General features: G+C 38.5%; 1 protein-coding gene across 1 annotated transcript in view; it reads right to left on the bottom strand.

The window, feature by feature from the left end:
- Window positions 1-343: 343 nt before the first annotated feature.
- Window positions 344-11996, bottom strand: part of LOC109271961 (calcium-binding mitochondrial carrier protein SCaMC-1) — a 61131-nt gene continuing 49478 nt past the window's right edge. Inside the window, exons 8-10 of the mRNA XM_019457691.2 lie at window positions 10135-10302; window positions 5101-5251; window positions 344-2426 (exon numbers count right to left, since the gene is read on the bottom strand). Of these exons, the coding sequence (XP_019313236.1) occupies window positions 2242-2426; window positions 5101-5251; window positions 10135-10302 (504 nt within the window). The 3' untranslated portion in view covers window positions 344-2241. The remainder of the gene's footprint in view (window positions 2427-5100; window positions 5252-10134; window positions 10303-11996) is intronic.

Genomic DNA, 11996 nt, shown 5'->3' with positions numbered 1-11996 from the left:
TCTCTCTCTCTCTCTCTCTCTCTCTCTCTCTCTCTCTCTCACACACACACACACACACACACACACACACAAGTCATCCCATGATTTTGAATTCTCCTTGACACCATGAACCCCCAGGGGTGTAACCCTAACTAATAAATGTGGAATTTGGACATCATGAAAAACATCTTATGCCAAAATGTATGACATTAACAACAATTGCTGTGGCTGTTCAGGAAAATATTTGCAGACTATATGGAGTCAGATTTGAAAAGTATCAGTCAAACTGCTGCCAGTGATAGAAGCTGTGTAACACAGCCATTTTTTTTCTTTTTTGCCAATTTTTTAAAAATGAGGAAACAAATCATTTTTAAAACAAACATATATATTTTTTAATAGAAAGGCAAAGTACATATGCAATAATACCAGAAATAAACATCTTCAACTCTGGGCTCTTTTCAAAAGACACAAGATCATTTTTTCAAAAGATACATGATGCACAGATAAACCACATTCATACCTTACAATGTTAAATAGCAAACAATTTAAATTCATAATGAACAATGACTATTTTTCAGTAGCTTAAAATTTTAGTTATTCATCCCATAATTCTTATGAGTAAAAAAAGAGAAAGCTAATCATGTACCTTAATGTTGTCATTTATGAATTACTCCAAAGTACAAACAACCCTGAAGATAGAGTTCCATGCTTATCATGGGTATTATAAAAATACCAAGACATTTATCAGGCATAACTAATGTATTAAAAGCTATATTTTAGAATATGTTTCACAAACACAGCTCCAACATTTCTCTTTTATTCAAAAAATATAAGAGGTAGGTTCAAATAAATGCCTATTATGTCACTAGATTTTCACAAAAAAATGTTGGCAATTGATAACCGAAATCTCTAGAAATCAAACTACATGAAAAAGCTACAGAATAACTTCAACTAATAAATATTTGTCTAAGTCTTAATCACACAAATAAAAAAAGATGATTGCCTACAAAAATGCCTTTAGTAAAATAAAAATATGCCATCAATCTTACAAATTTTCTACATTATAATGTGTTCCTAAAACTTGGCACAAGGGAGAATAAGAATGTATATGTTTATAAATTGAGCCTTTCATTTAAACATAGGTACCTAACATATAATATTAATATACACTACTATTAAAATGCACTATTCTCCCAGGTTTGCACTGCCCAAGTTGAGAATTGTAGGTTCAAACAAATTTAACACTGAGGGGAAATGAAGATGTCATTCACCCATGATCAACCTACTTGACATAATTAAGAAATGTTCGATTACCAAGAATGCTCCCTAGAAGCCTTCCTGATTAAAAGAGAATCTGATTCAAGTAGGAAACAAAGGAGGACAAAGATAAGACAGCTGTTCTGCAGATGCTAATATAGGTAAAAGGTTTTGCTTCCTGGTGCTTTTCAAAGCAATGACAGAATAAATAGAATCTTTCAAATAAGTTGCCTTGCATTGATAATTTAACAGCAATATACTGGCAATCAGTGTGTCACTCCAGGAACCAAATAACAGTGCAAGGAAAATGGAAAGGGGCACATTGAAGTAAATACTGTTTCATCACTTCTCCTTATACAAAAAATGTAAATGGACTAGAGTTATTTGCATGCCCTGGAATTCTGCCACTTCAGTTCATTCTCATTCAGCTTAAAGAAACACAGTGATATAAGCCCTATACTTACTTGGCTGCTGTAAGGTATGTTTTCATGCAATGATTTTCTATTAATGGTTCTACAAGCAAATTTTAAGAAGTCTACAAAGACATTCAAAATACATTAAACAACTTAAATTTCAAGGTTTTCTGATCATTTTGTTTTTTAGAAAAAGACATTTAAATATTAAGGAACTGGCATAAACTTGAACCAACCAAAATAAAGATTAGTAATTTATAATTACCACACAAAACAAATTTAATTAAAGCAATACATTTTTCAGATTTAGGACTCAGGGCATAGCTTTGTCGAAAGGCACTAATATGAAAAGATAAAATACAATTCTGTGGCCTTTTCAAAATTGTGTGAGCTTATCAAAACTATGATTTTTAACATTTCTGTATATATAAAATTGAGCCCAAATATTTGAAGTAATCATTGATATGCTCTTCCTTTTTGTGACAAATATATGGTTTCTTTTGCCATAGACCTGTAATTCTAGGTGGTAAAAGTCACTCCAGAGGACTGATGAAAATTTCAATAATCACCCTAAAGCAAAAATTTCAACATGTCATTTCTGGGTTACTCTTAAAGTTTGCTTCATATTTTCATAAACCACATAACTGATGCCCACAGCAGGGAGCACCTTCATAAAGTTTGGGGTGATGCCTCTGTAAAGTCCTGGTATTCCTTCTTTGGAAATTATTCGTCGAAAGAGGCCAACCATGTTCATTTGTTTGGTTCCTTCTATCATGGCTAGGAAAAGAAGAAAAGAAAAAAGAAAGAAATAAAGAAAGAAACAAGGCTAATTTAATATTCAAATATGTTTTATTTGTGACTCTGAATGATATTCTAGAATATATAAAGTATCCCTTTATATATAAATCTCCTTGCATGGCACCTAATAGTGAGTTCCGTAATTACGGTAACAATGGTAACAACAGTTATTAGTTCAGTAATTGCTATGGGTTAGATACTGGCTTTATTACTTTATATACCCATCCTGCAAGGTAAGTATCATACCTATTTTATAAATGAGGAATTGGAGGTTTAGGAAGATGGAGAAACTTGGCCTAATATACTTAGCCAGCAAGTGGCGGGGAGCTAAGAGTAGATGGTCTTTCTGACTCCAAAGTTCACACACTTTCTACCACCCCACACTGCCATGGCCAGCCCTCCTCATTAACCAAGCACTGAAAAGAGAGTAGATCAATCCTTGGAATTAAGGGGAGCATGGGAACACTTTGAGGAGCTTAAGAAAATGTAGGGTTCCTGGGCCTTGAAAATGGCCTCAAGAGTCAAGAAAGGGAGGAAGGGAAAGCCCATGCTGCTGACACCACAAAGAAAAGTGAGGGCACATGGGGGCACTACATGGGGACTGCTGATGTGGTTATTACACAGAGGGTATCCAGCGCTGGAGGTGAGTGAGGCAGGGGTGGGGAAATGGAGAGGAGGAGAAAAAATAAAGTGGGGCCAGATTACTAAAGGCTTTAAAATTCCCACTAAGAACTTGGGAATTTATTCTGAGGACACTGAAGAGTCACAAAGATTTCTGAACAGGAATCAAGTGAACAGACCTTGACTTTAAAAACAACAGATCTGGGTGCCTGGCCAGCTCAGTTGGAGGAGCATGTGACTCCTGAGTCTGGGGTTTGAGTCTGAGCCCCATTTTGAGTGTAGCGATTACTTAAAAATAAAATCTTTAAAAAAAGAAACATAGGTCTATCAGCCACGAGAGGACTAGATTGGAGTTGGCAGATGGGAGAGGGGGACTTGCCAGATGAAGGTTTCAATCAGACTGTCTGGGTTTGAAGTCTAGCTCCACTATTTACCAATGTATAACCTTACGGAAGTTACTTTATCTCTTTTTGCCCCAGTTATTCACCTGTAAAATACAGATAATACTAGTATCAATCCCAAAGATGGTTGTGATGGTTAAATGAGAGAATACAAATGAAATATTTAGTTACTACTTTCCATTTTTCTCTCCAGGCATATGATTTTCTTTCAGCTCCTCAAATGGACCCCATTTTCTCCTGCCTCAGTGGCTTCACATATGCTTTTCCTCAGGCTGTAAGGCTCTTTCTTTTCCACCTCACCCCACCTTTGACCAGCTAACTTCCACCTGTCTTTCCAGGTTGAACTTAAATGATAATGTCCTCTGACTCCCAAGTAAGGTTAGAGCCCCTTGCTCTATACTCCCCTGACAAAGGGGAGGTGATTTAATGAGTTTGTTTACTTGCTGTATGTGTGTCTTTTCCACTCCACAATGGCAGGGACCACATGTGACTTGTGGACTGCTCTAACCCTAGCATCTGGCAGAGTGTCCAGCACCTGACAATGGCTCTGAAAGTATTGGTTACTTAACGAGTGACCACTTGGTTGGGGGCAGTGGGGTGGTTGGTACTTGAAGGAGAGACTGGGAATAGAGCTGTAGATACCCAGGAGGTACTGTTTAAAGAAATGATAGTAGGTGGGTGAGACTGGCCAGCAAAGAGCAAAAAAAGGAAAGAAAGGCACAGGCTACATACTTTAAATAGCAATAAAAGCCAGCAAATCTTTTAAGAATAGAGAATAATCAGTAAGATGGTAGAAAAGCCAGGGGACACAGTATAATCAAAGCCAAGGGAGAGGACAGGGTCACAATGAGGAGGGATCCCACAGTTCAAAAGTTGTAGGGTCCAATAAGAGCAAACAATTCCAGCCACCATTTACCAACAATTTGCCAAAGGCCAGGTGCTTTACATATATTGTTGCCAGTTCTCACAACATGCACAGTTCTCATTCCCATTTACAGATGAGTAAAGGAAAATCCAAAGAGGTTTGGGGCAAAGAGGAAAGTCCAAAGAGGTCTGAACCCAAATCCGTCTAGATACTTAAGCTTATATACTCTTAAAACATGCATTCTCAATATGGGCAAAACCAAATCTCACTGTTTACCCATAAAACGCAGATATACACAGAGTACATGTGCAGTGTATTTGTGATATTAAAATTTCATGAAGAGGGAGTGATTAGGAAAATAATTTATGAAAGGGTTCCCTAGGGAGGCAGTAATGAAAAAAATAAATAAATAAAGCTTGTGAAATACTATCTTAAAAGCATATTCTGCTACCTCAGGAGAACCTGAAGCTCCAAAAGCATGTTGCTGATAGAGTACTTTTATCAGCATCATTCATCCATCAAAAACTCACCTTGAGGGGCACCTGGGTGGCTCAGTCAGTTAAGCGTCTGACTGTTGATTTCAGCTCAGGTCACGATCTCACGGTAGTGGGATTGAGCCCCGCATCGGGCTCTGTGCTGAGCATGAAGTCTGCTTGGGATTCTCTCTCTTCCTCTCCCTCTGTCCTTTCCCTACTCATGCACACGTATGCATGCATGCATGCACTCTATCAAAATAAATAAATAAAAACATTAAAAAAAAACTCACCTTGGGCCTGCATGCGTGTTTTCACCAAAGCCAAGGGGTAGCTGGCCAACTGACCGCAAGTACTAGATACGATGCCACATCCCAGCAACACGATGACTCCAGGGTTTACAGAGTCTTTGGCGTAATTATCCAGCCAGTAGGACTTCAAGAGCTGCCAGAGAAACAGAAGAGAAGAAAAACAGTGAACAACTAACATTACAACTGCTTTCACTCAACATGAACATTTTCACAGACACCCTCATCCTTATGAGAGACAGGCCGCACATCTGTGAGATCAGGTAACATTCCCAACAGCAGCAGTCACTGGAAGAGGCAGCAACTCCGCACACAGGTGTGGTAGCCACTGGGGATTCAGAACACATGAGCTTGCACAGGTTGCTCCTTTTCTTCTGAACAAATGTTAAGATCAACAGGACTCCAAATGTAGGACCTCAAGCACATTTCCAATGGTATTAATAAAAACAATGTAATTCTACTAACTGCATCTAATTGTATACTTTACATACATGTTATTTCATTTAGTCCTTTCCCTGATGTGGAGCTATTCTTCCAATTTTAGAATGAGGAAAATGAGTCTCAGTGGAGTTATTTTTAACAAGAGTGCAGAATCAAGTGTACTGATCCCCCGGCCATGCCTTTTTCCCTGTCATCCTATATCCTTGTAATTCCATTAGAAGGTGATGATTGAGAGTAACTGTATAAAACACATATGCTAACCTACTTTTTAAATATACAATATTTTAAGTATAAGAATCTATGCACATACGTGGGGAAATTATTGTTATGGTAGCACAAGCATAGTAATACACTACTTAAAGCAATCTAAGGATTCAATGCAATCCCTACTCAAATCCCAAAGGTATTTTTTGAAGAAAAAGAGAAAACTACCCTAAAATTCATATGGAATCTCAAGAGACCCCAACGGCCAAAATAACCTTAGAAAAAAAGAATAAACTTGGAGGCCTCATACTCCCTTATTTGAATAGATACTACAAAGCAACAGTAGTCAGATGGTGTGGTACTGCCATAAAGACAACATATATAGATCAATGGAACAAAAACAGAGAGCCCAGAAATAAATTGTTGAATATATGGCCAAATGATCATCAACAAGGATGCCAAGACTACAGACTGGAGAAAGAACAGTCTCTTTAACAAATGGTGTGGGAAAAACTGAATATCCACATGCAAAAAATAAAGTTGGACCTTTACCTTACACCATGTACAAAAGTTAACTCAAAATGGATTAAAGACCCAAACATAAGACCTAATACTATAAAACTTCTAGGAGAAAACACAGGTTAAATGTTTCAGGATACTGAATTCGGCAATGATTTCTTGGACATGATGTCAAAAGCACGGGCAACAAAAGCAAAAATAGATAAATGAATTTCACCAATTTAAAATCTTCTGTGCAGCAAAGGAAACAATCAGCAGGTGAAAAGGCAATCTATGGAATGGGAGAATATATTTGCAAACCACACATCTGGTAAGGATTAATACCCAAAATATATAAAGAACTCCTATAACTTCACAACAACAATTAAAAAAATTTTAAATGGGTAAAGGCAACAGATATATGAAAAGATGCTCCACATCACTAATCATCAGGGAAATGCAAATCAAAACCATAATGAGATATCACTTTATACCTGTCAGAATGGAATCAAAAAGACAAGAAATAACAAGTGTTGGTGAGGATGTGGAGCAAAAGGAACCTTCATGCACCATTAGCAGGAATGCCAATTGGTATGGCCACTGTGGAAAACAGTACAGAGGTTTCTTGAAAAAATAAGAGTGGAACAACCATATCATCCAGCAATACCACTACTGGGTATTTACCCAAGGAAAATGAAAAGACTAATTCAAAAAGATATATGTACCCGTATGTTTACTGCAGCATTATCTATAATAGCTAAGATATGGAAGCAACCTAAGTGTCCATGGACAGATAAATGTATAGAACAGATACACTGTGTGTGTGTTCACGCGCATGTGCATATACACACATATACACATTCATATATACACACACACATACAATGGAATATTACTCAGCCATAAAAAAATAATAAGATCTTGCCATTTGCAACAACATGAATAGACCTAGAGAGTATTATGAGGGTATTAAGTGAAATAAGTCATACAGAGAAAGACCCTTACCACATGATTTCATTTATATGTAGAATCTAAAAAGCAAAACAGGGGCGCCTGGGTGGCTCAGTCGGTTGAGCGTCCGACTTCGGCTCAGGTCATGATCTCACAGTCCGTGAGTTCGAGCTCCGCGTCGGGCTCTGTGCTGACAGCTCAGAGCCTGGAGCCTGTCTCGGATTCTGTGTCTCCCTCTCTCTCTGCCCCTCCCCTATTCATGCTCTGTCTCTCTCTGTCTCAAAAATAAATAAACGTTAAAAAAAATTAAAAAAAAAATAAAAAAATTAAAAAAAAGCAAAACAAATGAAAAAAAACAACAAAAAAAGGCAGATACAGACTTTTTAATGTTTATTTATTTATTTTGAGAGAGAGAAAGAGTGCACGAGCAGGGAGGAGCAAAGAGAGAGAGAGGAGAGAGAGAATCAGAGAATCCCAAGGAGGCTCCATGCTGTCAGCTTACAGCCTGACACAGGGCTCGATCCCACAAACTGTGAAATCATGACCTGAGCCAAAATCAAGAGTTGGCGGTTCAACTGACTGAGCCACCCAGGTGCGCAGAAACAGACTCTCAAATACAGAGAACAAACTGATAGTTGTAAAAGGGTGGAGGATTGGGGGATGGGCAAAATGGATGAAGAGAAGTGGGAAGCACAGTATGGAATAAATAAGTCACAAGGATGAAAGGTACAGCATAGGCAATATAGCCAATGGTATTATAATAGTGTCGTATGGTGACAGATGACAGGTGACACTACTGGTGAACATAACACACAGAGTTGTCAAATCACCATGTTGTACACCTACAATTAGCATAACATTGTGTACCAACTATACTTCAACAAAATTGGCAAAAATTTGGATAGACATTTCTCCAAAAATATATATAAATGGACAGTAAACGTATGAAAAGATCTTCAACATCGCTTATCATCTGAGAAATGAAAGTCGAAAGCATAATGAGACACTGCCTCATCTCTGTTAGGATGGCCACTATTTAAAAAAAACAAACAGGGGCATCTGGGTGAGTCAGTCGGTTGAGCATCTGACTTCGGCTCAGGCCATGATCTTGCAGTTGACAAGTTTGAGCCCCACATGGGGCTCTGTGCTGACAGCTCAGACCCTGGACCCTGCTTCAGATTCTGTGTCTCCCTCTCTCTCCCCCTCCCCCGCTCATGCTCTATCTCTATCTCAAAAATAAATATAAATGTTAAAAAAAATTAAATAAATAAAATAAACAGAAGCTATCAAGTGTTAGCAAGGATGTAGAAAAATTAGAATTCTTGTGTACTGTTGGTAGGAATGAAATAGGGTATAACCATGGAAACCAGTTTGACCGTTCCTCAAAAAGCTTAACATAGAATTACCATAGGACCCAGCAATTCTATGCCTCAGTATATACCCAAAGGAATTGAAAGCAGAGATGTGACAAGATACCTGTACCCCAATGTTCACTGTAGCATTATTCATAATAGCCAAAAAACAGAAGTGAGCCAAGTATCCACCAACAGATGAACAGATAAGCAAGATGTGGTATATACATACAATGGAATCTTATTCAGCCAATAGGAGTGAAGTTCTGATACGCTACAACATGGATTAACCCTGAAAACATTATGCTAAATGAAATAAGCCAGACAAAAAGGGACATGATTCCCTTGTAGAATACATGATTCTACTTGTATGAAATAACTAGAATAGGCAAATTCATATAGACAGAAAGTAGATTAGAGGTGACCCGGGGCTGGGAGGAAGGGAGAGTGGGGAGTTATTTCATAACAGATACAGAGTTTACGTTTGGGATTATGAAAAAAACACTGGAAATAGTGGGGATGGAACACAGTACTGTGAATGTAATGAATATCCCTGAATTATACCCTTAAGGATGGTTAAAAATGACAAATTTTATGTTACATACATTTTACCACAATTTTAAATTAAATTTTAAATTCTAAAGGCCACTGAACTGTACACTTTATATGAATGAAATGTATGGCATGTAAATTATATCCTAATAAATCTGTTTAGAAAAAAAGGTAAAGTCCTCTAAGAAAACTTTCATTACACATGCCACCCTTCCTCTCAGCTATAGGTGGGTCTCTTCCAAATGCGCCCAGGCTTACTTCTATCACAGCACAGCTAACCACACTATGCTTTAGTAGTCTGCCTATCTCCCCGACCAGAATTTCAGTTTTTCAAAGGCAAAAACTGAAACTGTTTGTCAGATTCATAAATTGGCAGAGTTGACCCAAATTCAAAAATTTGGCAGAGTTGACCCAAGATTTGCAGTCTAAGTTGTCTTTTCAGTACCAGGGGTGAATCTGTGCCATATACATCAGTCTCTCAGCTTCATCAATGTCAGATTTTAACAAATCAAAGAAAATGCGCCCTTCTTGCTTATTTTGTCTCCCCTCAAAAAAAAAAAAATCCTTAATACCATCTTCTCAGCTGAATAACTATACTTGAGTGTGAGTTTGCTCACTTCATTAATAAAAATAATTTGCAGGGAGAGGCACCTGGGCGGCTCAGTCAGTTACTAAGCTTCCAACTCTTGATCTCAGTTCAGGTCATGATCTCACAGGTTTGTGAGTTCAAGCCCAAGTCTGCACTATCAGTTCAGAGCATGCTTGGGATTCTCTCTTTCCCTCTCTCTCTGTGCCCCTCCCCTGCTCATGCAGTCTCTTTCAAAATAAATACATAAACATTAAAAATTTTTTAAAAAATAACTCCCAGGGAAATCTGATACAAAGGTGCCCAGGCCCTGAATCTGCTTCTGGTCACAAACTATTTCCTGGTATATATGTGCTTCTTTATATGAAGTCAAATTCTAACAATAGGAACTATATTAACTACATTTTCAGATTTAAAACATGGCTGCAAACTCACCTCATACACAGCAAGATCTATACCTGCATAAGGTACGATGCCTAATAAATTGGGAATATAACCTTTGTAAAAAGCTCCCACGCCTTCATGTTTCAAAATCTTCTTGGCACAATCAAATATTCCATAATATTGTCCAGTTTTGCCTACAGCCAGCCTGGTTTTTATAACCTAGTTATAAAAGAATATAACAAAATGTTATTATTTATATTAAGTCCATCATGGAATTCAAAGTATTTTACAGAGAACAAATACCCAGCACATAGTGTCCCTCAAATGACTGTCTAGTTTGTTGATGTGTTATCCCTCACATAGCATGACTAGTGAAGGGCTAAGATGACACCCAAGAGGACCTATTTACTTTAAAGAGGATCTGAATGAGGGTAGTGGCAGAGGAAATAGAAAATAATTTACAGAGGTCTTAAAATTAGATATGGAGGGTAAGGGAAATGGTAGCACACAGAATGATCCCAGTGTTTCTAGCTTGAACACAGGAGGGAGGCAGCAGAGAAGTGGGAAAGTGATGCTGTTAACTGAGATAGAGGCTATAAGAGGAAGACTATGTATTCCGTTAGGATATTTTTAAGGGGTTATGGGAAATAATATGAATAACCATATTAAGATGCTTGCAAGGGGGGCGCCTGAGTGGCTCAGTCGGTTAAGCATCCGACTTCGGCTCAGGTCATGATCTCACGGTTCGTGGGTTCGAGCCCCGCGTCGGGCTCTGTGCTGACAGCTCAGAGCCTGGAGCCTGTTTCAGATTCTGTGTCTCCTTCTCTCTGTGACCCTCCCCCGTTCATGCTCTGTCTCTCTCTGTCTCAAAAATAAATAAACGTTAAAAAAAAAAAATTTAAAAAATAAAAAATAAAAAATAAAAAAAAAGATGCTTGCAAGGAAAGCTGTATTAATATGCATAGCACAAAGGTGAAAATGAAGGGTATTTTTTGCTTAGATCTTATTATATGCTGAAAACCCCTTTGTCATACCAATAAAGATAGCCACATCTGTAATATTATTTTCGCTCTAAAGCAAGAGTTGGCAAACTTTTCCTGCAAAGGCCTCATGGTAAATATTTCAGTCTTTGCAGCCCTAAAATATCAGGTCTGTTGCATATTTTTTTAACCTCCTTTTAAAAATGTATAAAATCATTCTTAGCTCAAGGGCTATACAAAGTATTACACAGATACATGGTTTGCCAACCCCAGGCTCTAATGATAGGATGCCTAGTTAGGACTACCATTACCTAGTCGAATCTTGAGGTTCCATTATTAAATGTATGGTACAGAACCTCTTTGGAGGGAAATGAGTGCTATAATTCTTATCAACACTGTGGCAGCCAGCCTCCAAGAGGGGCCCCAACTATCCCTGCCTCCTTGTGTTCACACGGTGTGTAGTCCCCTCCCATGCTCCACCAGGGCTGGTCTGTGTGACCAACAGAATATAGCAGAAATGACAGAAGATTGCAGCTTCCATCCTAAGTGCTGGCTAAAACATTCTCTCCCTCTCTCTCACTCTCTCATATCACCAACTTGGAGAAAACAGCTACATGTTGTGGGGGTACTCCAACAGCCTATGGAGAGGTCCCTGCGATAAGGAACTGATATCTCCAGCTAATAAACAGGGAGGCCCAGCAACAAACATGTGAGCAAGCTTGGAGGCAGACTCATCTGCAGGTGAACCCTGTGGTGGCTGCGACCCTGACCCACACCTTGACTCTAGGCTCAGAGAAACCCTGGGCCAATGGCACCCGACTAAGCTACTCTCAGACTCCTGACCCACAAAAATCCTGAGATAATAAATGCCCATTTTAAACGCTAATTTGGGGGGCACTTGGGTGGCTCAGTCGGTTAAGTGCCCGACTTTGG

The sequence above is a fragment of the Panthera pardus genome, unplaced genomic scaffold, assembly GCF_024362965.1.
Source record: "Panthera pardus isolate Hobbes unplaced genomic scaffold, ASM2436296v1 HiC_scaffold_11, whole genome shotgun sequence".
In the NCBI taxonomy this organism is placed as follows: domain Eukaryota; kingdom Metazoa; phylum Chordata; class Mammalia; order Carnivora; family Felidae; genus Panthera; species Panthera pardus.
The sequence above is the reverse complement of the archived record's forward strand: the minus strand, read 5'-3'. Positions and strand labels throughout refer to the sequence as shown.